This window comes from Lycorma delicatula, chromosome 6, assembly GCF_047948215.1.
Source record: "Lycorma delicatula isolate Av1 chromosome 6, ASM4794821v1, whole genome shotgun sequence".
NCBI lineage: Eukaryota > Metazoa > Arthropoda > Insecta > Hemiptera > Fulgoridae > Lycorma > Lycorma delicatula.
Window position 1 is genome coordinate 109120707 of NC_134460.1, and position 27629 is coordinate 109148335.

General features: G+C 29.3%; 1 protein-coding gene across 1 annotated transcript in view; it reads left to right on the top strand.

Annotated features, from left to right (window-relative positions):
* Positions 1 to 27629, top strand: part of bark (C-type lectin domain-containing protein bark beetle) — a 225762-nt gene that overhangs the window by 137507 nt on the left and 60626 nt on the right. Inside the window, exons 7-15 of the mRNA XM_075368299.1 lie at positions 2417 to 2666; positions 3834 to 4652; positions 7403 to 7622; positions 10565 to 10810; positions 12898 to 13096; positions 13487 to 13650; positions 15620 to 15846; positions 22699 to 22884; positions 25332 to 25576. Of these exons, the coding sequence (XP_075224414.1) occupies positions 2417 to 2666; positions 3834 to 4652; positions 7403 to 7622; positions 10565 to 10810; positions 12898 to 13096; positions 13487 to 13650; positions 15620 to 15846; positions 22699 to 22884; positions 25332 to 25576 (2556 nt within the window). The remainder of the gene's footprint in view (positions 1 to 2416; positions 2667 to 3833; positions 4653 to 7402; positions 7623 to 10564; positions 10811 to 12897; positions 13097 to 13486; positions 13651 to 15619; positions 15847 to 22698; positions 22885 to 25331; positions 25577 to 27629) is intronic.

The window sequence follows — 27629 nt, forward strand, 5'->3', positions numbered from 1 at the left end:
TAAATTTTATTTTATTTGGTAAATAATTTCATTTTTTTTCAGTAATAAATCACCTTAAACTCTTGTGTTTTGTTTTGTCAACCATATAGTAAAGAAAGTAAATATTAAGAAAGTGTCATTCTTAATACATCTTCATTTTTTTAATTAGATTCAAAGTTAACGTACTACAACCAAACAATACTTAAATCTGGTGTACATATTTTATATTTTTCTGTTTTTTTTTTGCTATTATTTTTTTCAATAATGTTTTAAGAAATGAAAATGTAAACTATAAATATTATAAAACATTTGCAATATATTACATAAATAGTCGATTCTAAGGAAGTGTAATTTATCAGATTCTTACTAAGTATGCAGTATATTAGAGTGGCCAAAGTAGTTAGCTGATAGGAATTATTATTAGTCATAGCCAACTGACAACTGACAGTTTGGTGAACTAGACTTATTTACATGAATGTGACAACATTAGTCCAATATAATTTGTGTTAAAAAGACAAATAAGATTCTTTTTGTTTGCATTAAATTTGATTTAATATAACTAATTAATTTTCATTCATTTTTTATTGTCTTTAAGTTTCTTTTTTGATATTATTCCATTATATATAATTTAATTATATATTATAAAATATTTATTGTTATAAGTATTGATAGACACTAAATATAAATATTTTATTGATGTAATTTTGTTAGTCTGTGATATTTTTAAATTATTATTTAGACATAATATAATCATATATATGCAGTAAAAGCAAGTGTGTTGTTATATGTCTGTTAAGAGCCATAATAAAAAAAATTTATACCAGTATATATTACAAATCATTCCCAAGATTATCCATTGAATAGGTTACAAGCATTTCATGACAGGCTTTCCAAGGAATATGAGGTTGAAGACATTTCCTATTGACTTCTTCAGCAAGCCAAATACACCGTTCCATGTTGACAAACTAAACCCACTGAAATGTTCAGCTTTACAAGTGACATACCTTTGTTATATTCACAAAAGGTACTAAATTTATAAAAAAATATCATTACTGTCAGAAACAGCACTTTGACTAGTGCCTCTTGTACCTCGTTGGTTTACATAGTAGAACAAATGGTATAAAGTACAAATGACATGTACCTCTTCATTTAAGAAGCCACATATTGCATACATTACCTTCAGGAGTGCGCTGGAGCTGGAACAGGGAGAAATAAAAAATTGTTTTTTCACATAAAATTTGTTCTAAGTTAATGTCTGACTTACATTTCACTTTAACATTTAACATTCATTGTTATCTTACATTTTAATATAATATACTATATCACTTTCCTAAATGATGTGTGATGAAGGACACTGCTGTTGTCTTAGGCAAACGGTGACAAATAAGTTGCTAAAAATCTAATCCATGAACAAACGTTAAATATTTGACTCAAAAAAAATAACTTTTGCTTTTTATCAAGCTAAAAATTGAAATGAATGTGCATTTTACAGGACATTGTAATATAGCCACCCTCCTCTGGCTGTGGATCATGTTCTTACAGTCTGTCATAATAAAAAATCAAATGTTCTGGTACTTGAAAATTTACAAGTGCACCCCTGATTACTTTTATTTAATAGAAAAATGAAAGTAACTACATTTAAAGAACTATCTCTCAAGTTACAGTGCAGTTAGAACAAGTATTATTGCCTTGTCTGGTTAGACAGGTTGCTGTATTCTGTTATAATTATGGCATGAATATCATGGAACGATAGTCATTATTGATAACATATCAGTATCACTTAACATTTCAAAATTAAGCAAAGAAAATAATAAATATATTGTAATAATAATAATAATAATAATAATAATAATAATAAATGATAGAATAATGATAATGATAAATAATAAAATGGTTACATAATTTTATGTACACAATTTTTCTAATCATCAAATATATTTGATAAATTTTATTTTTAATTTATTTAAGTTATCAACACATTAAATTTAGGTAATCTTTTTTGATGTGGTCATTTTGCATAGGGTTACCCTAACCCATTCTTCTCATTTTGTTATTTTAAAGATTGTATAATTACTAAACATAAAAAGTTAAATGTGAAATCTAATATTCATGATGTTAAATCAACGTGAAGTTCAATTTTTAAGAGTTGTACCTTCCTTTAATAGCCATTAATATGTATTGCTAAATAATATATGCCTCAAATATATCGGTTTAAATAATAATCACTTCTGTCCTGCAAACATCTGTTTGAAATGTATGAATGGATATAATATATTCTGTCAGTTACTTATCAAAGAAATGTTACAACTGATTTTGTGGATTACAACTACTGCTGTTCCAGATTTTTATTGATATATGATTTTATTTATGTTACTAAAAATAATTTTGTATGAACTATTTTTTGATGAATTAATCTTTTTTTGTTTCTCTTTTGCAGTATTTTTTCACAAAACCAGATTATGTATTAACTTTTCACTATTTACAAGCAGTAACAGATAGAAATGAAAGTGCAAAAATTATAATTTATGATGGAGGTGGATCAAATGATAGAATATTGGGAGAAATAAAATTAAGAAACAATACAAAACCCCAGAGTGTTACAACAACTCGCAGTAACATGTATGTTAGATATGTTTCTGAGGCTCATACTGAAGTAGTTGGATTTTTTAGAATAACATCAGGGCCTTGTAAGTAATAAATCTATATTATCTATAATAATTTATTACTCCTGTTTTTTAATCTGAAGTTTTTTTAAAAGTGTTCTGTAGTTAGATTATAGAAGAATAAGCCACTTAACTGAAAACAAAATTCACATATAAGTGTTTATTATTATTATATCTCCTATTATATTTATGTAAATACAACAAATAAATAATTTTTTACTTGTACTTACCCAGAATTAAATTGGAAGGGTTAGGTTTTGAATCCCATTCAGGCTTCATATTTTTTTAACCTCCACAAAACTCACTTCTTATCATAAAAATAAAAAAAAGTTAGGGTAGTTGTTATTGAGCATAAGCCTGATAATTACTGGAGAAAGAATAAGTAAATAAAAAATTAACATTTTGTTTATAATTTAAGTGTATACTAGGGAACCCGTGCTGCTCCATAGCATCAATAAATAAATTGGCTTAAGTTATATTAGATAATTTACTTTGCGGTTCATAAGACTTCCTTCCAGACAACATTAGCTGTGTGTCAACCCTTAGGTTTCATCTCCATTTTCATATTTTTAAAAGATTTTGTAGTTGGTAGGGCAACATTATGTCAATGGGTAAAAACTGGTTCAGGTAGGTAGATTCCTACTTGGTTCAGAGTTTGTCCTTGCGCCTTGTTGATGGTCATGCAAAATGCTAACTGTGTGGGAAATTGTTTTCATTTAAAAGAAAATGGGATAGTAGTGTCAAATGGTATTAAATCAATTTGAGGCCTCAGTAACCATTGTCATGCATATATGTGTCTTCTTATTGGTTAATTTAATTAACATTCCCTCTAAATTTTTTAGGGATTGAATGATCAAAGTCAATTTGGGCACTTGACATGGTGAGTGTTCTAAGACCCATATGAATTCTTTCCCTTAATTAGTTAGTGAGATATCTCGATTTGAATGCCATTGAGGTAAGGTATTGAGTATGAGAAAAGCTGTGTTCCCTTAAAACTCCTCTTATAAATGAGTGAGCCTAGTGGGTGGGTGCATGCTGGTTAACTGTGGCCTGATGTAACCTCAACTAAGTCTGTAACTAAATTAGTTACTGAGTAATTGCAGAAAAACTAAATCTTTTTAGCTTGTTTAACAAACTTTTTTTGATATATAGATAAATGCTTACCTAATTTAATTTTTTTTCTGTTTTCAGCTAAATGGTATGACTTAAATGTAACTGATTCAACAGTGGCTGATAATAATGGAAGAGGTATTGCAGTTGAAAAACTTAATAGTCGTGTTCATATCCAACGAAGTTCTATTTCAAATAATAATCATATAGCTGGTATTCATGTTTTATATGGTGCTGGAGATATAAATGTAACTGATTCAAGAATTGCATTCAATAAAGGCGATGGTTTAAATATTAGTTATACTGGTGGAAGTATTAATGTAACAAGGTCATCATTATCATCCAATAATGGTTATGGTTTAGCTGTTTGGCTAAATGATACAACAGATCCAGAATTTATATCATACCATCAAGAAACTGTTGTAGCATACAGTGAAATATTTAGAAATGTTGAAACTGGCATTTTAGTTGGTAATTTTTGTAGTAATGGTATAGTTAATATTACTGGTAATTGGTTCAATTTAAGTTTATCAAATGCCGTTGAGATTAAATCATGTTGGAAACAAAATGTTAAAGTTACTAAACTACAAATTGGTCATAATATTTTTATACAAAATAAAAAATTAGGCATTAAAATTAAACCGGCAGTTAATTTAGATGCTACTATTGAATTTAATAGAATTACTGGTCATCAATATGGTGGTATTTTAATTAAAAATGATCCAACTATAGAAGAATTTGAATTAATGCATAGTAATGTTTTAATAAGAAACAATGAATTATTTGATAATAAAGGTGTATATGTTATTAATATTGGACTGTCTCCATATAGTGAATTACAAAAAGGACTCATTACTTGGAACTTCATAAAAGATAATCGTATAAAGGAACCATTTGATGGTAAGTACAATTGATCATTAATAATAATGACTTTTAGTTTGTTTTTTAATTAATATCTTTGTTCTATTTAGTCAATATATGTTTGATGTTTGAGAATTTCAACTGAAGCCATGCAGTCAGAATATGTTTGAATTATGCTATCGTGTACATTACTTGGAATGTTAACTGTTTTGTGTGTATATATATATGTGTGTGTGTGTGTGTGTGTGTGTGTGTGTGTGTGTCAGCATTGCATGATTCCATTCTTCATTAGTTTACTATAAGAGTTTCAAGTTGCTATATCACTTATTATAGAATTTACAGTCCATCAAAGTAGAGAGTGAATCATTAAGGCATTTTTTGGAAAATGGGAAAAAGGAAATTTGTCCAATGATTAAAAACTTTTTCTGAAAAGCTTAAATGTAAGGAGATTAAAGATGAGCTTGAAACGACATCACCGAGTTTAAAGTGGGTCAAATATGCACTAGCGCTGAACCACGCAGTGAACAGCCTTCTGAAGTGACTATGCCAGAAATTATAGAAAAAGTGCGTAAAATTGTTTTGTCAGATAGACGAGTGACAGTGAACGAGTTAGCAGAGACTGTAGGCATGTCAACAGAACAAGTGCGCAATATTTTGGCATGAAAAAGGTGTGCAATAGATAGATGGATACCACATTTGCTCACATCCGACCAAAAACAGTGCCAAAAAAAAAACATTTCAAGTGATTGCCTTGAGCTCTTTCAGCAGAATCCAGAGGAATTTTTACTTTGATTTGTGATGGTTGATGAGACTGATCAGGCTCCCAATGACCTTCACTTGTTTTCTTACAAAAAAAAAAGTGGCTGGAGGAAAAAATTTTCAACCAGTAATGAGGTTATTGCCATGATAGGTGGTTATTTTAAGGAGTTGGATAAATCGATGTACAAACTGGCATAAGTGCTCTTGTGGAATGCTGGGCTAAGAGTACAGATCTTATTGGTGACTATGTTGAAAAATAAATCAAAATGAACCCAGAAAAATTTTATTTCCTTAATGTTATGTTCTAGGCCTTTTTTTTTCTTTTTCCTGTTTAGCCTCCGGTAACTACCGTTTAGATAATTCTTCAGAGGATGAATGAGGATGATATGTATGAATGTAAATGAAGTGTAGTCTTGTACATTCTCAGTTCGACCATTCCTGAGATGTGTGGTTAATTGAAACCCAACCACCAAAGAACACCGGTATCCACGATCTAGTATTCAAGTCCATGTAAAAATAGCTGGCTTTACTAGGACTTGAACGCTGGAACTCTCGACTTCCAAATCTGCTGATTTGGGAAGACGCGTTCACCACTAGACCAACCCGGTGGTTATGTTCTAGGCCTAGAACGTTTCATCCCCACTCTCGTATTACAACCTGGAATAAGATTCCTTAAGGAAGACCCTCACTTTCCTCATGAATTAAATATTGTATTCAGAAAGTCACTGTGCAGTATGCTTTAGAATTAGTGGTACATTTCGTTTCATGTTGTTTCATTTATTGGGATCAATATTTGCGAGAAATGTAATGGTTCGTTCAGTAAAAAAAAAAAAAAAAACATTTTTCATGTTAAACAAGTCTTTCTTGAAGGTATACCACAAGATTTCTGTGAAGTGTTACACTTCATAATTTCAGTGAAAAGCAAAGTTTTCAAACACACTGTATAAGGTGTGGAAGTACAAAATTGAACTACAGACTGTTCAGCCAGATTCCTTGGGGAGGGATTTCAAAATCTCACATTTATCAAAAAAAATTTTTGTATACACTGAAAGTGATTTTTCTTTTTTTATTTCATTAAAGACGGTAAAAAGATTTAGTTTCTTCTTTTTCAATTTTACATAGATCTTCAATTATTTATTTCAGTTTGTTAATTAAAGACTACTGTACATTTAAATTATTCTTTTCATTTGTATGATTCAAAATAGAAAGAATAACTTTTTTGTTATTAAATCATTTAAACAACTAATTATAAAAATATATTTAAAATTAGATAAGAATCTACTGTAACTTTCATACTCATACAAATGTTTTGCTCAAGATTGCTTTTAGTGGTACATTTCGTTTCATGTTGTTTCATTTATTGGGATCAATATTTGCGAGAAATGTAATGGTTCGTTCAGTAAAAAAAAAAAAAAAAACATTTTTCATGTTAAACAAGTCTTTCTTGAAGGTATACCACAAGATTTCTGTGAAGTGTTACACTTCATAATTTCAGTGAAAAGCAAAGTTTTCAAACACACTGTATAAGGTGTGGAAGTACAAAATTGAACTACAGACTGTTCAGCCAGATTCCTTGGGGAGGGATTTCAAAATCTCACATTTATCAAAAAAAATTTTTGTATACACTGAAAGTGATTTTTCTTTTTTTATTTCATTAAAGACGGTAAAAAGATTTAGTTTCTTCTTTTTCAATTTTACATAGATCTTCAATTATTTATTTCAGTTTGTTAATTAAAGACTACTGTACATTTAAATTATTCTTTTCATTTGTATGATTCAAAATAGAAAGAATAACTTTTTTGTTATTAAATCATTTAAACAACTAATTATAAAAATATATTTAAAATTAGATAAGAATCTACTGTAACTTTCATACTCATACAAATGTTTTGCTCAAGATTGCTTTTTTACAGTTAAATCTATCTCAGTTTATTAATTACATTAACTGTATACTTCTGTGAATATTTTAGTTTGTGTTCTGTTTCGGTTTTATCTATGTAAATTGATTTTTATTTTTTAATTATATATAGGTGAAAGAGAAGTTAAAAGACTAATTCCTCGAAGTAGAGTTGCAGCGCCTCTTGTGATCTCATCTGCTAATGTTCATGTGTATCGTAACATTTTACAAAATCATGATTCTGAGTATGAAATTGGTTCTCACTTAGAAGATCAAAGTCAGGTTATTAATTGTACATATAACTGGTTGAGTTACTCTACTGAAGAAAAAATTTATCGAAGACTATTTAACAGGTATAGCATTTTTATTTATGATAATTTTGTGTAATATACTTTTTCTGTTTGGCAATTTATTTTGTCTTCATTTTTGTAAGTATACATGTTTATAAATATATATTTTTTATAAATTTATATTAATACACTATAATAATATTATAGTGTAATATTATATTTATAATATTTACTATATAATATTTATATAAATATTAAGTACACTTTAAATCCACTACCATTAGAGATACATAAAATTACAATTTATTTAATTAAACAACTAAACCAGTAGGAAATGACAATGACATCTCCCTTCATGTGGCACTTTCATTGTTTCATACAATATATTTGGTCTTAATTTTTACAAATATACACATTAAGAAAAACAGTCACATCCTAAATTGATAATAACAAAATGACTGTATACTAAACACGTTTGAGATATGTTATCGAATATCATTTACATTTGACATTTACACTTTGAACTACTGTAAGATTAATACCATTAACAACTGCAATGTAGGCAATTACACTGATGAAGGAGCTGCAACAACAGCTATAAAAAGATTTTAAAGAATAATTTCCTTATAAATTGAAAGTGAATAACTTTAAAAATAATTTTTAAAATATGTTACTTTTCTGGCATGTTGATCAATAATTTATTTAGTAACCTTGTTAAGTATACAAATTTATCAAATCGCACCTAAATACAGGCTGGATAATTTATTAAAATGCATTGTTATGTTAGCTTGTACTAGTTTATACTGATTATTATACTTAATCCATCTTCTGGCAGATTTGTTTCGTATTTGTTCTTAGATTTGAAAATGGTGTAATATTTTGTTTAAAACAGACTGTTTGTAAAATTATTTCCAAGATTTCCAAATTATTTTCTCTATTGTGTAATGAAATATTAAATTTTATTTTTATTATGAAAATATATGTTCATTTTCTTAATAACCTATTTATTTACCTTATATATAAGTATATCTTATAAACTGTATTTATTTTTTCTTGTTATTAAGTTTACACAATATTATCATTCAAAGTTAGAGATTACAAAACGTGTTCTTTGTTCTCAATGATGAATTTTGTTTATGATTTTTTATCAAAGAAAATAAGGTATATTTTTCTGAAAGAAGATGTACAAAAAACCATCTTTTTTTAAAATTTATTCAGTTATACGATACAATTAGCAGTTTAACAATAGCAGTTAGTTTATTCAGCTGTTGTTGGCAAAGGAAAAATCAAATTTTAATTATTACCTATTAAAAGACATTTTTCTTCATTATTATTGTAGTATCAGTTTTAATAAATTTTTTTGTGCCTTCTGGAACCCAATGTTCCAAAATTTTACACCCTTGACATAAAAAAACTTAAAAGCATGGCTTTCAATTTGAATTTGCTTTGACTAGTTTTTTTCATTTTTAGTGACGATAATGTTTTCTTGTGCATTACCTGTCATTTTACCTCACAATCTTATTGGAAGACCAGGTTTTATTACAAGTGATGACCTTTTTTTTTAAAAAAAGGTTGTGGTTGACATCAAGTTGCTCATGGTGTTCTTTCTGCTCTAGTATGAGAACCCCCCTAGAGAAAATCTTGGTTCAAACCTTTTTCATGCTAAGATCCTCATACAAAATTTTCCACTCAGTCTCTTTGTCAATTTTCACAGCTTTAGCTACCATTTGGACACTGAGCTGTCTTCCCAAACATTCAACCAAACTTTTTCTACATTTTCTCACTCTAGAAGTGGAAGATCATCCAGGCTGTTCATCGTTTTCCACGATCTGATGTCTTTCACTGAATCTTTTGTTCCACTCAAACACACTTGCACAAGAAATGCAGTCTTTGCTATAAGCTTCACTAGGCATTTGAAAACATTTCATTGGTGAATTGTTCAATTTTACTAAAAAACATTATATTGGCATGTTTAGCTCAACTTTTAGACTCAGCTTTATTCCAGTATTAAGCAGAAAAAGTACCTGCACTAAATGATGACTCATTGAGCTGAACAGCTGAGCGTATTGATTTTTATCATCTAGGTTCTGACAAATCCAGGTCTTTGCCAAAGAGCTCAGAATCAATTTGTTCTTACTGCTTTCTTTAAGAGGTAGAAACACTGTTTTATTTTAGTTTTCACAGTTTTCATTATTTAATTAATGTGCCTCATAGATTGAAGATACAGTACCTTAGAATATGATAATTGTACATCATAGTAACCAAAAATAAGTTTTCATTCAAAAGAGTAAAAATCAACTGGAGTTTTTTTGGCATCATTTATCCACCACTTCCTATTGATAAAAACTGTAAATATTACTCTTGAACTATTTTGCATGATGTTTCTGTAACCTTGGAGGTTGGAAGACAATTATATTTTATGTATAATCAAATTTTTGTGTGCTCTCCAATATAATTAAATGTATAAGTAAGAAAAAATCTTAGGCATCTCCATTTCATGAAAGTTAACCAGTTCATTTTTCCTTTTATACATATGACCCCCCCACATCCTGCTATATAATACAACTATTTATTGAACATGCATCTTTTCTTTTTATAAAAGAATAGAAAAGCCTGAATCTAGCTGACAATCACTTGGGCCAAAAGATAAGAAATATTGTATATTGTATGAACTGCAACGGTTGATATCATTCATTACATCACATATGGATGATAGCCAGGTTGTATTATAAAAGTGTTATACCAGTTTGTCTGCATTATTGTACCAGTATGCCTGATATGTAACTATAATCAATAGTTATAAATTTCAGAATTACAGATCACTTGGGATTAATCTACCTTTAAATCTATTAAATCTATTAAAGTTTTTATTGGATTTAATGTCAATTTAAAAAAAAATTAATAATTTCAGTGTTAAAATATAACTGCTTAATGTTAGTTATAAAAAAAATCTTTGTTTACAAAAGTAACAATAACTTAAATATTTTGTTTTGTCTGTTTTACAGGAAAGATCGATATAATTTAGCTAAAATAGAGTATGTACCATTTTTACTTCATAGCAGCAATCCTGGTGCAACAACAATTATGTCATTTCCAACATTTGTTCCACAGTTTCAGACAAGAGCTATGATGGATGTTGGAGGGGAAGTTGATGGTATTGAAAATTTAAGAGCTGGTGAATATCTAGTAACAAGAGACATAAATATTCGTCCTGGTGGAAAATTAACTCTAGAACCTGGAGTTACTTTAAGGCACGTATAATCTAAATTATGATTTTTTTCTATGGACATTTGTCTCTACTAAAATGGCTTTTTGTTACTGATTTAAAGATTACACTGCATTGTTTAATGTTGATGTATAAAAACTCGTATTTAAAAATAACTTCAGTCATTTCATAATTTCATTATTTTGGATTGTATGCTCTAAAATATTTTAGATTTTAAGGAACTATCATGCTAAATTTGAATTGATAGAAAAGTTTACCATCTTACTCAGAACCAACAATCATTTCTGTAATTTACTATATAATATCTTATTTAAGAATTTTCATCAAATTTTAGTGTAACAATCTATTGATTAATTAATTTTATAGTATTTACATTTTCCTCCTTATCTTTCTGTTTTCAAGTGCTGTAGTGTTTTTATGTGGTATATGTTAAACCCTCTTCAGAATTTCTTTCAAATTTAAAAAGACACTAAAACATATACTTGCTATGGAAGATAAAAACAAAGTATATTATTTTAAAAGTTGCTTGTTTGATATTTTTTGTTTTAATAGTAACATTATGAATGAGGTGTGAAGATATTTCATCCCACTAAACATGCAATTGCTGTTGCAAAAAAAAAATTAACTCTCAATTTTCATGAAAGAAGTAGCGTCTTTTCTAGAAAGCTCCAAGTTAAACCCTTTTCAGGCTTAGCATTTTTAATTCTGTACAGAATTTTTTTTCATTGTGACAAATTTTTAGAATATATGAACAATTAATAATTTTAAAAATTTTACGTTTTTTCACTTACATTTATACATGTGATGTTTCTTGATTTACACAATACTGCAATAAAATTTCACCAGTTTTAAATTATCAAACTTATTTAAACTTCTTAAATATTCTCAAATTTAATAATTTTCAACAAAAATTATCCCTCTGTATCCATGAAATACACATCCCAAAACCTATATAGGTAATACTAAACCTAGAGCAAGATCATACAGATAATATGTGTGTACGTGTGTGTGATTATTCATTTACATAAATACCTAAAGAAAAAGTAAATTGATAAATTATAGATAATAATCATTAACAAGATTGAAAGTACACTAAAAATATGGTTAACTCACAATTCATACACATTCTTATAATGAATTACTGAAATTCATGAATTATCTATAAAATAAGTTTAAAATTCAGCAAATATACTGAACATTATTAACCAATCATAAAGTGCAAACAGATTAAACTTAACTGTAAGAATTTTTAAAATAAAGTGTCCTTGTAATTTTCAGTTCACAATAAAAGCAATTAAAGTGAAATTTCCTTGTAATTTAATTTGGCTATTTACACATTTCATTTTTCGATTTTGTATTTTTTGTACTTATTATTATCAGTAACAACAATAGCACCAATTTCAAAATTACTATCACTTATTTGCTTGAAAATTCCAAATTTAAAAAGACACTGAAACATATACTTGCTATGGAAGATAAAAACAAAATATATTATTTTAAAAGTTATAAAATTCTTCCCTCCAAGCTTAAATATTCTCTTTCTCAGGCATATTCTATTTCTCAGGTATGTTAAACAAGGAATGCCTGTTTAACTTTATTAAAAATTGCACTTTCCCTTCACCAAATAAAATAATCTTTAAAAAATCCTTTTAATTAAACAAACTGAATTGCTTGCTCTTTTTTTTTAGTATACATTGAAACTTGTTCATTATTTGTTCATAACTTGTTCATTGTAAACTACATCTGCATCTACATAACTAACAGACATGGTTTCATTACACATAATTACTGCAATAAAGCAGCAAAATTTTTTTTATGTAAACAAGAATTAATTGTTTTTTAGCATCAGCAACAAACTTTAAACAAATATTCTTTTTAAGCCAAAAGACAGTAAAATATTATATAATAACAATTATGAAAATAAAAGGTGTTAATATGAATTACAATTAATCATAGGCCATGCAGGTGATCTATGGAAAATAAACCACGTTCATATTTGCTTTCTCTCTTTAGTATCATTTTTGTTCTTTACACTCACACATACATGCATAGGCACTTTTTTATTGGTATTAACAAATAAATAATTGTAATATTAATTGAAAATATGTTTAGGTTTCCCCCTGGAGTTGGTATGATGGTTGCTGGAAAACTGGAAGCGAGAGGAAGATTTACAAATGATATACTGTTAACACTAAGGCAGGAGGTAACACAGAATATACTGGAGACTGAAACAGAAGCACCCATACCACCAACAGATACTCCTCCAGTACGATTACTAGGTGGCAGGACACCTCATGAAGGAAGACTTCAGGTAATCAGAATCGTATAATTTAATGTTCATATGTTAATTAATCATATTCATTCTGTTATTAAATAATGAACATTCAATAAAAAAATAATTTTAGAAAATTGTTATTAAAGTACCATTAATTCTTTCTTAATAATATATACATAAGGAGAGTTTAAGGCTTCTAACCTTTCTAAGATGGTTGCCATTAACAACAATGGTATCAGATATTCAACTAAAGAGGAGCAGATAAAAACTTCTAAAAAGCCTTTTAAAGAAAAAATTCCATTTATTTGAAAGAAGTTTTTTAATACTAAATAATTTTGCAGAGTTATGTTTCATTGTGCTTTTCAAGAAATTTGATAAATAATTTGTTTATGCAGCAAGTTACAATTACTAAATGTCTTTGTTTAGGTACGAATTGGGGAAGAATGGGGTACTGTTTGTGACTATGGCTGGAATATAAGAGACGCAGCTCTTGTTTGTCATCAGTTAGGACTAGTTCTGAATCCTGATGATTGGTTTCTACAGAGAGCAGATATACCAGTTGCTGGAATTTCAGAAAAAATATTACTTAGGTATTATTATTATTATTATTTTTTATTGTTATATAAAATCTAATTATAGTTTTATCAATCATCAGAATGCGAAAATAATAAAAATAAAAATATAAAAAAGTAATCACAGCTGACAGAAAATTATGACAGAGATTTTTAAAATTTAAAAGTTTAAAAATTTACACTATAAATTACATATTATATTCAGACTTCTTTTCCTTGGTTAATTAAAATAGATAACTATTATCTAGCAAACCTTAGCTATAGCTAAAGTTTGTGTGTTGTGCCATAAAATGTGGAATAGTAGAGAAGATGAATGAGAATGCGGAATTGCACACAGTACCTGATTTACTTCTCTGTTTTTATCTAGGCTTATGAATAATTAAATTTATTTAACATTATAGTTTTATCCTCAATAATTGCCTAAACCAGTTCCCTTTTTAGCAACATAATCTGCCATCTTATTTTCAGTAATCCTCAGTAATTGCCTCAACTGGCTCCCTCTTTAGCAACATAATCTGCTAACTTATTTTCAGCAACTTCATAGTGTTTTAAAACTCACATAAAGCAAACTTCAAATTATTAATTTTAGAGACCACAGAAAGCATTTACTGTATTGTCATCAATATTGTTCTCTTGTTGATGATAATGGTATTGAAATTTTGGATTGTGTTTACTTCAGCGACGAGGCATGGTTTCAATTGGATGGCTACATTAACAGTCAAAACTGCTGAATATGGAGGTGAGAATCCTTATGCATATCATGAACGACTATTACACAAATGTAAAATTGGTGTTTGGTATGTGATCTCCTGGTGTCGTGTAATAGGGTCTTTATTTTTTGACAAATCTGTAGACAGTGTGGTTTATAGCAACTTAATTGAAAAGTTTTATTGCCATGTTAGATTTACACAAACAAGAATGTTGGTTCCAGCATGATAACATAACATGTCATACTGCTAGTGAAATGCTGGATATGTTTCAGGAATTTTTTGGCCATCATTCGATATCAAATGGGTTATGGCCTCCAAGATCCCTAGTTACACCAGTAAACTTTTTCTTTTGGGGGTATTTAAAAAGTGTAGTTTTTATAAACAATCCTCATACACTTGACAAATTGAAGGCTAACAGAAAGTGAGATTTTAAAAATTACTGATCAAACATTATGAAAAGTGGCTGGAAATCTTATTATGAAAGATGTACGAACCTGCATTGGGATTACAGGAAATCATTTTGAACATTTATTTTAAAGTTATTAAAAATAATTTGAATATTGTTGTATAAGTATTTTATTAACATTAATATTTTTGTTATAAATTCACATTGTTACACAATTGGGTTGTGTCCTTTTTGAAACAACCATTAGTATCACTTATGTAATGAAACAGTTTTCTAAGCAATCTACAGTGGAAAACAACTATGTGTTTTTATTCCCAAAATATTTTTGTATAAAGAAAAAATTAAGTTTGCTAAATCCATAAAAAATTATTAACTACAACAGAACTAATTAATCATCAAAGATCTCAATGATAAAAGAGTGTAATTGAAAATACATTAGTGTAAGAAAGTAAATTAACTACCTATATCAAAATGGCAATTAATTAACTCTATGGTGACATATCCATATCTACTTTTTCATGGTAATAAAATCAATCTCCAGCATTTGTTACTGCAGGCACTGTTTTAAGAAGTAAGGTAATTATTGTTTTTTAACAAATGGCAATTGGATAGTCACCAGCTTTCAATAACTTTCTAATTTCAATATTATGATAAAGTGACAGTGTAGCTGATGTATCTTTATGTCATTAAAAGTACAAAATACCATTATATGTTATTTACTTAGGGTTTATTATTTTTATTCTATCATTATTTTTTATTATATTCTTTTCATGAAACATGATGTGTGATAAAGGATAAGAACCCTTAGATATTAATAGCAATAATTATAAACAGAAATAATAACTAAATAAGTGGTCTACTTTTATTTCAGCAATGTCCAGTGTAATGAAGAAGATTTAGATATAACTGAATGTAGATCTGAACGTGCTCCTCATATTGAAAATTCATGCACTCATGAACATGATGTGGGTTTACGTTGCTATGAACCTCATTGGGCAGGAGTACGTCTTGGTGTTTTAGCTGAGAGGTGTCATTTACAGTACGTCACAGTTGAACAGGCTGGGTTATTAGATTATGCCACCAATGCTTTCAAACCAGGTTTGTATTGTACATTCATTTCAACATAAATATCTCCGGTTTATGTACAAAAATATAATAATTAAAGTAAAAGGAAATCTGTATTACTGCATTCGGAATTTTTTATGAAACAAACATGTTAAATTAAGATCCATATAGTATCCAAATTAACTTAAATTTATTTTAATTAAAAAAAAACAAAAAAAAAACAAGAACAATGCACACTATCTGATTTACTTTTTCATTTTTATCTAGGCTTATGAATAATTAAATTTATTTAACCATTTAGATTAACTCTCAGTTTTTTCATCAAGTTGTGTTTTCTAATTTATATTTAAATTCTTGTACATCCATATTATGTTATCTTTATACTTCTATGTTTTTATTCTACATCATTATCAATTATTATCTTACATCTCATGAAATATTTGTTGATTCTTATTTATTGTTTTTTGAATTATGATAAAGTTGGAAACCATATTTTCAACATCAGGTATATTATTCAAAGGTATTAGAAAACACATAGGTATTTTCTAATATTTGATATTTCATCCTAATCTAATTTATGAGGGTTATTTTTTTTTCAAGGTCCGATCAGTCGCGAAATAAAAACCCACACAAAAATCAGATGAACCTTTGCGCATATGTGTAGCACAGCGTCTCTAGTATGGCCTTCAATCACGCTGTGTCACTTTGTTTAGTTCTGAACATGCAGCTAGCACGTAAACATGTCTACAACAATAGCATCTCCTGCCAAGTGTGAAGTGCGCGCGGTAATTCAATTTCTTCAGGCTGAGGGGTGTAATGCAGCTGAAATTCATCGACGAATAAGTAATGTGTACGGTGAAACTTCAATGAGTGCCAGCAAAGTGCAACAATGGTGCAGCAAATTTAAAGCAGGACGTACAGATGTTCATGATGCAGGCGGTCAGGGAAGGAAGCGAGTGTCAACCGATGATCTCGTTGAGCAAGTGGATGAGGCAATTTGAGAAAATCATCGGTTCACAATTTCCATATTGAGTGATTCATTTCCTGAAATTTCAAGGTCAGCTCTCTACACCGTTGTGAGTGAGAGACTTCATTCAGTACTGCAAACTGTGTGCGAGATGGGTTCCCAAGATGCTGTCCAACCATCACAAAACAATGAGAATGGACGCCTCCCTAACGTTTCTCCAGCGCTACTACAATGAAGGAGAAGATTTTTTGAACAAAATTGTCACAGGGAACGAGACATGGGTCCATTTTGAAACTGAAGAAACAAAAGAACAATCCAAACAATGGATGCATTCTCATTCTTCCAGTAAACCAAAGAAGTTCAAGCGAACCTTTTCCAACAGAAAGTGCATGGTTACTGTGTTCTGGGATCGGAATGGAGTTTTCTTGGTGGAATTCATGGAACGTGGCACAACCATCACTGCAGCCTCATACTGCGTGACTCTTCAACCTCTACAAAGGGCAATTCAGAATAAGCGGAGAGGAATGTTGTCATCAGACATTGTCTTTCTCCATGACAATGCTCGGCCGCACACTGCAGCTGTAACAAAGAAGCTCCTGCAGCGTTTTCATTGGGAAGTGTTTGATCACCCACCATACAGCTCGGACTTGGCTCCATCCAGTTTTCACCTCTTTGCTCACATGAGACACTGGCTAGGAGGACAACATCTTGGCACAGACATCGAGCTGCAGACCAGCATAGAAACATGGCTGAAAACACACCTGTGTTTTCAGCTGCCTGTTTTCATAGAACAGAGCCGCCTGACTCTGTTCTATGACGAGGGTATTGGGAAGTTGGTACCACGCTACGACAAATGTCTAAATCGGAGTGGCGACTATATAGAGAAATAGCGTAACTATGTAAGTACTTGTTACAAATAAAAAATTTTTTATTTTCACTGCGGTTTTAATTTCGTGACCAATCGGACCTTGAAAAAAATAACCCTCGTATTATAAAAACCATAGCTACTTATACACAAGATCTCACAAGGACATGTAATCTAACAAACAAACATATATCTTAAACTATTGAATTTTATAAAATAAAGAAATGTATACAGCATTAATTAGTATTTTCATTGCTGAATGATTTGAGTATAAATCATACGATATCATAAATGTCAGTGCTTTCACCACCAAGTCATAAAGGTATTAATGTATTGAGTGGCTGAAAAGTAACTTGCAGCTAACTTTTTTTATAATTGAGATAACTAAATCGGGTTTGCAGCATTCTTCCTTGTATCAATGGGGCTACTTCAATGAGTGATTTTTGCCGCCCAAAAATCACTCTGATTTTTGAGCGGCAAGAGGTAGGGACAGTTCAAAAATTTTAAATGGAACCAATGGTTATTTGATATTTCATTTTAAAGAGCTTGATGAGAGAAGAAAAATGATACAATTAAAAAATAAATTCTGATGGCTTAATCCAAAATGGCCGCCAACATTGTGTTTCTTTCAGATATGGTTGTATGCTTCCCTTTAATTATTTTGTTTTTTGAAGTATCCTGATTTTTTTTTTGAAAATTTTCTCTGATAACTGAGAGGCTAACTCAGTAGGCCCGAATTTAGAGTATTCAACCTTTAGGGTAGGCAGGGGTCAGGGGTAGCTCAAAAATTTTAAATGGGGCATATGGTCATGTAATACCGTATTTTAAAGGTCTTTCTTTGCAAGGTAAGCAAAATGGTATGAGAAAGATTAAATTCTGACTATTTAAACCAAAATGGCAACCACAAATTTCACTACATTTATTAAAAACTAGCTGACCTGGCAATGATTTTCTATTGCTAGATTTAAGTGTATATATAGATTAAATGAACATAGTTGAAAATGTTATATCAATTATTGTATTTAGTTAAAATTAGATATTTACATATACATTATTATTTTTATGTTTTGGATTATGTAAATTGTAATTACTGTTTTATTCAATTTTAAGTTCATTGCAATGCTCTTAGATATGCAATGTTTTTGGTGATTTCATTTGGCATGTATACAAAGAAATCCCTTGGTTTTCCTACATGGGAACATGCAACGTATAATTGTCCATGAGAAAAACATGAATTCTCTAAATTCAATCCATCTACTTGCAATGATTGACCTGGTGATTTGTTTATTGTTATTGCAAAAGTCAGTTTAATTGGAAATTGCAATCGTTTGAATTTGAATGACTTATCTGTTTGTATTATTGGTATACATGGTATTAGCACATCCTCTCCTTCGAATTTGCCAATTAAAATTGTTGCTTCAATTATATTGTTTAATAATCTTTTGACTACCAATCTGGTACCATTGCAAAAACGGGGTAGGTCAATGTTAGAATGATAGGAACACCAATAGATTAATGATGTGTGGTGGCAATCCAGATAAATCAAGTGAATTTAATAATTCAGTTGGATAATTACTGCTTCGATCTATCAATCTATAACAGTATCTATTGATTTGTAAGTAGCTGTTTCTCCTGGTAATATATGTTGAATGCTGATATTAATGAAATGTACATCCACATGCTGCTAATATTGCACATTCATTTAGCAATTGATGACTTTTGTAATTTTGTTTGATATCTGGAAATATGCATTGAAATAATTCTTCTTGTGAGTGAGTGAGTGATACTGTAAAAATTGTTTGGTAATTTAATGGAGTCTGTTGTTTCTTTAATTGTAATTTTCCCATTTCCAGTATCCAATAATTGTATTGCAAAATGTTCTGCAGAAGGATCGTTTTGTAATTTAACACGCATGTTTGCCATCAATGAAAGTTTATTATTGTCCCCACAATTGTTTATTTGTGTCTCCACAAATGTGATGCTTTTAAACACACATTTAGTTCATCAGCTTGTGTTGAACATGGAATAACAGGTAATGCCTATCGAAAATCACTGTTAATAATATCAGCGCACCACCGAATGGCTGTTCAAAATTGCAATGTCTGATGCAGAACTTCCAATGATTTTTTATGCACCATTGTGCATTCGTATCCCATATTATTATCTTGCACTGCTGGAATACTTTACTCATTCCTGATGTTTTTGAAATACTGCATGTTGGTGTTTCATTGCTTTGTATATTCAATGAAAATTTAAGTCTTTAATGTGTGTTCGATAACCATCCAAAAGAGTCGCCGCAGTTTCAGATGATGCAATATTATTTTCTGCACGTATGGTTGCCAGTACCTTTGAAATAAGAAATGATTTTTCTGTGCCACCTGGCATATCCAAGAAATAAATTCTACCACTTTTATAACTTGTTACTTGCATTATTGCATCTTAAACATGTTTTTTTCTTGAAGTAATTTTTGAATATTTGATTGTACAAATATATTTAATTTATTGATGTCAGAGTTTTTTTCACATTGTAATTCAGTATGAAATATGAGGTGCGACAATAAAGTAATGAGACTGATTTTTCTTTGCAAGATGTGGCAACCCTGCAACTTGCGTAGGCACACCATCTTTGACCTTGGTCTATAAGCTACTTCTAGTCCAAGCGGCACATTGATGCAACTGCTCAGTCGTGAGTTGTGCTGTAATAAGTGAACACGTGTTTGTGTCTCTCGTCACAGAAATGAAACCGCAAAATATTGCGCAATGGCATGCCATTTCTTTTTGCGTTAAATTGGGTGAAAACGCGACGACAACTTATGGTAAGGTTCAGAAGGCTTTTGGAGAGGAGGTTATGTCAAGAGCTCAAGTTTTTCGGTGGCATAACATTTTTAGTGAAGGCAGAATGAATGTTAAAGATGAAGACCGCAGTGGACGACCATCAACGGACAGATGTCAACTTGACCAGGGTGCGTGAAATCATACGATCTGATCGAAGATTATCTGTGAAAATGATTGCAGAAGAAAACATCAATCAAGAAACGGTTCGTCTAATATTAACTGAAGATCTTGGTATGAGAAAGATTTGTGCAAAAATGGTCCCCAAAAATCTCACACAACAACAGTGAGAAACACGGAAAAATGTGGCAGCCGATCTGTTAGAGCAAACAGAAATCAATCCAGATTTGTTGAGCTGTGTTATCACTGGTGATGAAGGTTGGTTTTTTCAATACGATCCAGAGACAAAACGCCAAAGTTCACAATGGTGCACAAAGGGATCACCCGGACCAAAAAAAGCTTGCATGTCAAAGTGCTTCTTGCATGTTGTGTGCTTCTTCGATTCCAAGGGAATTGTTTATAAAGAGCGGGTGCCTCCTGGACAAACAGTTTACCAATATTTCTACAAAGAAATTTTAGAAAGACTTCGTAAACGAATTCTTCATGTCCATGCCAACATTGCTGATAATTGGATTTTGCATCACATAATGCGCCATCCCATACTGCTCTGTCAGTACAGAAATTCTTAAACTCAAAACAAATTTCAGTACTACCACAGCCACCTTATTCACCAGATATCGCTCCGTGCGACTTTTTTCTATTTCCAAGAGTCAAAATTACGGTCAAGGGACACCATTTTCAAACAACACAAAATGTCCAAAAAGCTGTGACGAGGGTCTTGGAGGATATTACAGAAGATGAGTTCCAGAAATGTTACCATCAATGGCAGAAGTGCTGAAAGTGTGTGCAATCAGAGGGGAACTTCTTTGAAGGAGACAACACTAAAACAGTAAACAACATTTTTTTTCACATCAGTCTCATTACTGTATTGTCGCACCTCGTATGTCATTAGCTAGTTGATTAGGTGATGTCATTCCCAGTTGTGACAATGCTTTATTAACAATTACCATCCAATTGTCTTCAATTAAAACCAATGCTTCATTATACATTTCTGATGTGAATTGCAAGTTTCGGTTTAAACATCTTATATGAAGTAAATGCAGAATGTCTTCAGTCATAAAATCTTTATATTTTCCCATAATTCATTTGATAATGAACATGTTGATAATATGATTGCAAATAAAGCGTGTATTTTATTTGAGTGAGCAGAAATTGTTGCATTAGCTAGTGAACTATCCCATTGTGTGTTGTTTTCAAGTAAATTCAATTTTTGACATGCTTCTTTATACATTGCACACAAACGACCATCAACTGTTCCTAAATTTTGGAATGGTGGTCCACCAATAACAAATGCAAATAATAACATTCTGCCTGATTTGGATGAACAGTCAATGTTCAAAAGCAATCTTCCAAAGCATCTGTATATAATCTTCCAAAGCATCTGTTGAAAATAAATTTTGCTGACCTTTAACTTTTTCCCCTGTAGGCATCGTTGGAGTTCTTTTTTCTATGCATTCCAAGTGAAATATGTTGATATGTCTGAATATAACAATGTTTTGACAAATTTATCAGTTCACCATAATGAAAAAAATGCAGTCAATGTTGTTGGTGTGGTGTTGCTGTTTTTTCAGGTATATTTTCTGTTGTGAAATAAAATCATTGCCCATTTTCAAGATGAACTGCCAAATGAACAACTGTCGGGTTTCTTTCATGAATTGGAAAGGATAAAATACGCACACTGCTTCATTGCTATTAATATAACGTCCAAGTTGATACTGTTTGATTTCATCAACAAATCCATTCTCACTTGATACTCCAAAAATTTTTATCAAGCTCTTTAAAATGATGTATCAAAGGATCGCTGGTCTCATTTTTAAATGGTTGAGTTGCTTTCCACCCCCTCCCAGTACCCAAAAATCAAAAAGAGTGAAATATATGTTCACTGAAGTAGCACCCAGTACAAGGAAGAATGCTGCAAAGCCACATCCAGTTAATTCAATTATAAAAAAATTTACAGGGATGAATAAGCTACTTTTCAGCCACCCATTATATTTAGGGATTGCTTGATTGTTTAGTTATATTTTTTTCTAAACACCAGTAACATATAACATACATACGTACTCTTATTTCAGTTATTAAAGATATTCTTTGTATTTTACAGCATTACAAGTCGATTTTTCACGACACACAATGGAAAGTGTTCGTCTAGTTCATAATGTACAAGATGGTCTTGGTGTTGTATATTCTGATATACATTCAGGTAATGGAAATTCAGCAAAAAACTGTGAATTCAGTAATAATAAAGGAAGTGGAGTCAGTTTCAAACAGTTAGGATTTAAAATATCAGGTATTACAAAAATTAGCACTAGCTTAATTTTATCTTATAAATAAAAAATAATTACTTGTTCTTTTTATTATATATATAAAATTATTATATACAAAAGAATTCCTTACCAGTAGGATTTCCACTATCAGCAATTATGTGAGAAATATATTTACAGGATTTTGAGAGTAAATTAGTGCATGATATCACCCATATACATAGTTTTAATATTGACATGGTGTGTTGATATTCTCATTATTTATAACCCAATATTAAACAGTGAACATCTAATAACATTAAACAAATTAAATTTGTGTATGAAAATTAAAAATACACATTTGAAATAGATAATAGTGGAATGTTAAATTATTTAGATGTCAATACTGAAATAAACAAGGACAACCGAATTGAAACATAAGTATATAGAAAATCTACATCTAACAATATAACAATTCATAAAAAATAAAATCAACCTTGATCTCATAAAATTAACACTTATACAAATATGATTAATAGAGCAATCAAATACATAAATAATAAAGAAAAGTTAAATGATGAAATAAACATCATGAAACATATAGTAGTTGAAAATGGATATGATACTAGTTTAATTAATAATATTTATAAAAAACAATTATCAAAATAACTACCTTACAACCAATATGTAATAGATTCAAGAGTGAAAAAATAGACAAAAAGTTTTTATACACTAATAATATTAAAAATATTACTAAAACTTACAATAAAGAAATATTTAAACTAGCATACAAACCTAATAACATAATAAAATAAACAATCTGTGTGTAATTTATAAAATTGATTGTAATGATTGTGATGGTATTTATGTAGGAAAAACAAATAGATCCTTTAAAACTAGATTTTTTGAACATTATAGAAATTATGAAAATAATAAATTGGCATATCAATATGACAAACCAGTTAATAAACAATAACTATTTTATTTCTGATATTAACACAAACTTACAAATATTAGAAATTAATAAAGCTGACATAAAATTAAATATATTAGAAAAATATTATTATATATATATATATATATACTTGCAAAATTTCAATTTGATAACCATCAGATAGTGTTTGAGAGAAACAGTCTTATAAAAACTGGAATAGATAGCAGCACTAATATAAATTAATATACAATTTTCATCATTTAGTAGTTTTATTTTTAAATTTTTTATCATACAATAATAGAATTATTTTAATCATGACTGAGATTGCAGATCCTGCAAAAATACTTTCATGAAAAATTAAGATAAGATATGTCTTATCTCAATATTCTGTACTAAGTAGTTTATTTAATAGAATTTAAATATATATATTTATAAGATTGTTTATAAGAGTCCATTAATTACCATTACTATTGCCATTGCCATTACCATAATCATGACTATAACTTTTCTGTACTGGATGTACTAAAAATGTACATCAGATTTATTTAATGTATATTAAATAATTATCTTTGATTAATTATCAAAGATAATTTACACTTCCATACCTTAATGCATTCATTAGCCAGTCTTTAAATGAATAATTTGCAGACAGATAGAAAAGGCTTGATACCTTGGTTCCCAAGAAGTCCAGACCTAACCTATTGTAATTTTTCTTTATGGAGATACATTAAAAACATTATTTATTTCTAAAAAATTACTTGAAGAAAAGAATTAAGAAAATAATTACAACCATAACAGAAGAGATATGTTATATTGTATGGTCAGAAATTAAATATTGCTTGGACATTTGTCAAACAATGAAGGATTATGTGACAAAACTGTTACATTCAGTTCTACTAGTGACAACTTTTACTGACAACTCTTACTTCAAACATCCTACTGCAGTGACTTTTAGACTTTTAGTGAATGTTGTTATTCTCAGTCAGCAAATCTGTTAGTACTTTTTGCACTTAAGATGGTGCACACAGCTTTAAGAAACAAAGGACTAATATAAAGCAGTAAATTAATAAACCCCAGTCTACTTCAAAACTATGCATTTTTTACACAGTGCTGCTACTTCTTAGTCACATTAAAATTAAAATGGTATTGATACTTTAACAATGAGTAATCATTTACTGTAGCTGTCACTCCTTGCTGAAAATCATTAATAATTTATAAACAGTATCCATAGAAAAAACTGACAACTGTCCAAATGCCTGCTGTCACCAAGATAATTGTCTTTATAAAAAGTAAGTGTGGGACATGTAACCACAAAATTAATCAGTCACCTAAATGATATTTATATTTTAATACCTTAAGATACATTAAAAATTATTTATCATATTTAAAAATAAAAGCCGTATAATTTTAAAATAATACTAATAGACAATGTTATGCAGAAAAGATGTTTCTCATTTCATTGCAAGTGTCTGTATTATTAAGTTACTTTGTTAAATATTTTATAAATTTAATATTATTTAATTTAAATTAAATAGTGTTAATAATTTACTTTTTTATCAGGTACATCAATTGAAAATAATGAAATTGCTGGTATAAGGCATAACCCAGCATTATCAAACAGTTACCAGCGTGAATTAGCTGGTTGGTTTAAACCATTACCTGATATTATGTCACAATCTATTCCATACAGCCCAGTTTTTATTCCTCAAGCATTTCCAAGTATTGATCTTGATGAAGGCACAACTAAGTATTTGATTACACAAAGAGTTACTCATGATGCCATTGATAAAATGTTTACAGTTAGAGTAAGTAAATTAATTTTTTTCTTATTGAACATTGATTTATTTTTTACAAACTTTGATGGTGTTAGTAGTTTCTCATAATTCTTTAGGTGCTGTTTCAAGTAATGGTTTGGAATATTTAAAATACTTATTGTATGAGGTAGAATTTTGTTGAATGTATCATTATTAGTTGAATTTTATTTTGTGTGTGCCTTATTTATTATTTATATTTTATAAGTTGATCATCCTTTATCCAGAAGGTTTGCAGTTATTTTTGTAATTTCTTAATATACATGATAACTGCAATTTATGAGAAAATATATTCCCCATTTGTTGTGTTAATTTAACTAAATTAATAATTATTTATCATATTTTAAAATTAATACATTATCTGCAGCACCGGTAATATATGTCCTGCATGGACTAGTACTGCCATGCGTCCTCAACTCTAACCACACACCAGTTACTTGCTAACAAGCTTGTTAAAGAATTCTGTTCTGTGAATTACAGCTGACATATACCCTGTATTCTTGAACCATCAAGTGCAGCGTGGAAAAATACTTCCTGTATATCTTTTTTATTTTATATAATACTTATCTTTTTATTCTCCTTTTTGTATTATAACCAATGTTTAAAACTAGTCAAAAGGTTTAGCCATCTATAAGAAATAGTATGAACGAACTATCATACTTGGAAACAGTTTGGCTAAATTCCATACGATATATTTGTACAAATTACTAACTTTGTACAGGGAATTTTCACCCTGGAGGCAGTGGCAAATAAGTTGAAATAGTACTTCTTTTTATATAAGTACGATTTCTTTATAATTTATTCCTGCTACAAACCACCTATATAGAATTACGTTTATTTTTTGTTATTGCTTCAACAGTGGAAAAGTAAAACTTTCTCATAAAAGCATTCAGTGAATGATTTAAAAGATTAGTTAATTATTTATGTTAATAAAATGGTAATTATTATTTTTTTTTTTTAATATCGAGATATATCAAGAGTGTAATAAATTGACATAATTGAAAATAGATAGAACTTGTAATTAAATGTTATTACTTGACAAATTCACATTTGCCAAAATAATAAAATTTTATCATTATGTAAATTTTGATTCAGTGAAATACAAGAAAGCATTAATCCTAGAAAAGATGTGGTAAATCTACTTACGTGAAACAGATCACAGAAAAAAATAAACAAGTACATTGAAAGTGAATAATATAAACCATAATAAAAATGCAATGAATATATTTAATAATAAATATTACGCCACTCAACAAAAGAAAAATGTAGGAAATTCTTTAAAAAAATGAATGAAATTACCTAAAATCATTATTTTAAATAAAAACAATATTCGTAAAGTTACAGTAGAAATTAAGAAAGTAAAGTAATTAGTACAAATGTTTAAGAATGAACTAAATCTAAATTCAGATGAAAGATCGCATTGAATTATTTGGATGAAACAAAATTGAAATTATTATCTGCATATTTAAAATTTAATAATGTCTGCATACCTTTTAATGAATGGATATCAAACTGAAATATTTCAATGAAAACCTAATCATAATTTTGTAGTTAAATTACTCTGGGAAAAAATCACTATCCACCACAAAATAATCTTGACTAAAAATATGAAACAATTTTAGTTCTCTGCTTGTCTAACATGATATATTCATATTTTCTCTGAGAAGAACTGAAGCACTTTAAACACAAAGCCGGTTTTCCATCACATTCATCATAATACATGTTAACCTTTTTGACTTTGTTGTCCATGTCTTGGCTCGATAAAGTTTGATGTAAAATCTTGTAATAGCCACTGTATTTTCAGTGTTTCTTTTCGTCCAGATTGATTTTTGATGAATTAATTCTCTTAGGAGTTCTTGGTTTTTGCATCTGATTTGTTTCTGCAACCAGAGCTTTGATTATCATTTCCTTAAAATTTAAAATTGAACATTTTTTTTTACATTTGCTATTGTATAAAACCCATGCATTGGTTAATAATAATGAACCAGATATTAATCTAGGGGTACTTTTCTATACAACTTTACTCCTTTTCTTAAAACTGTGTAAT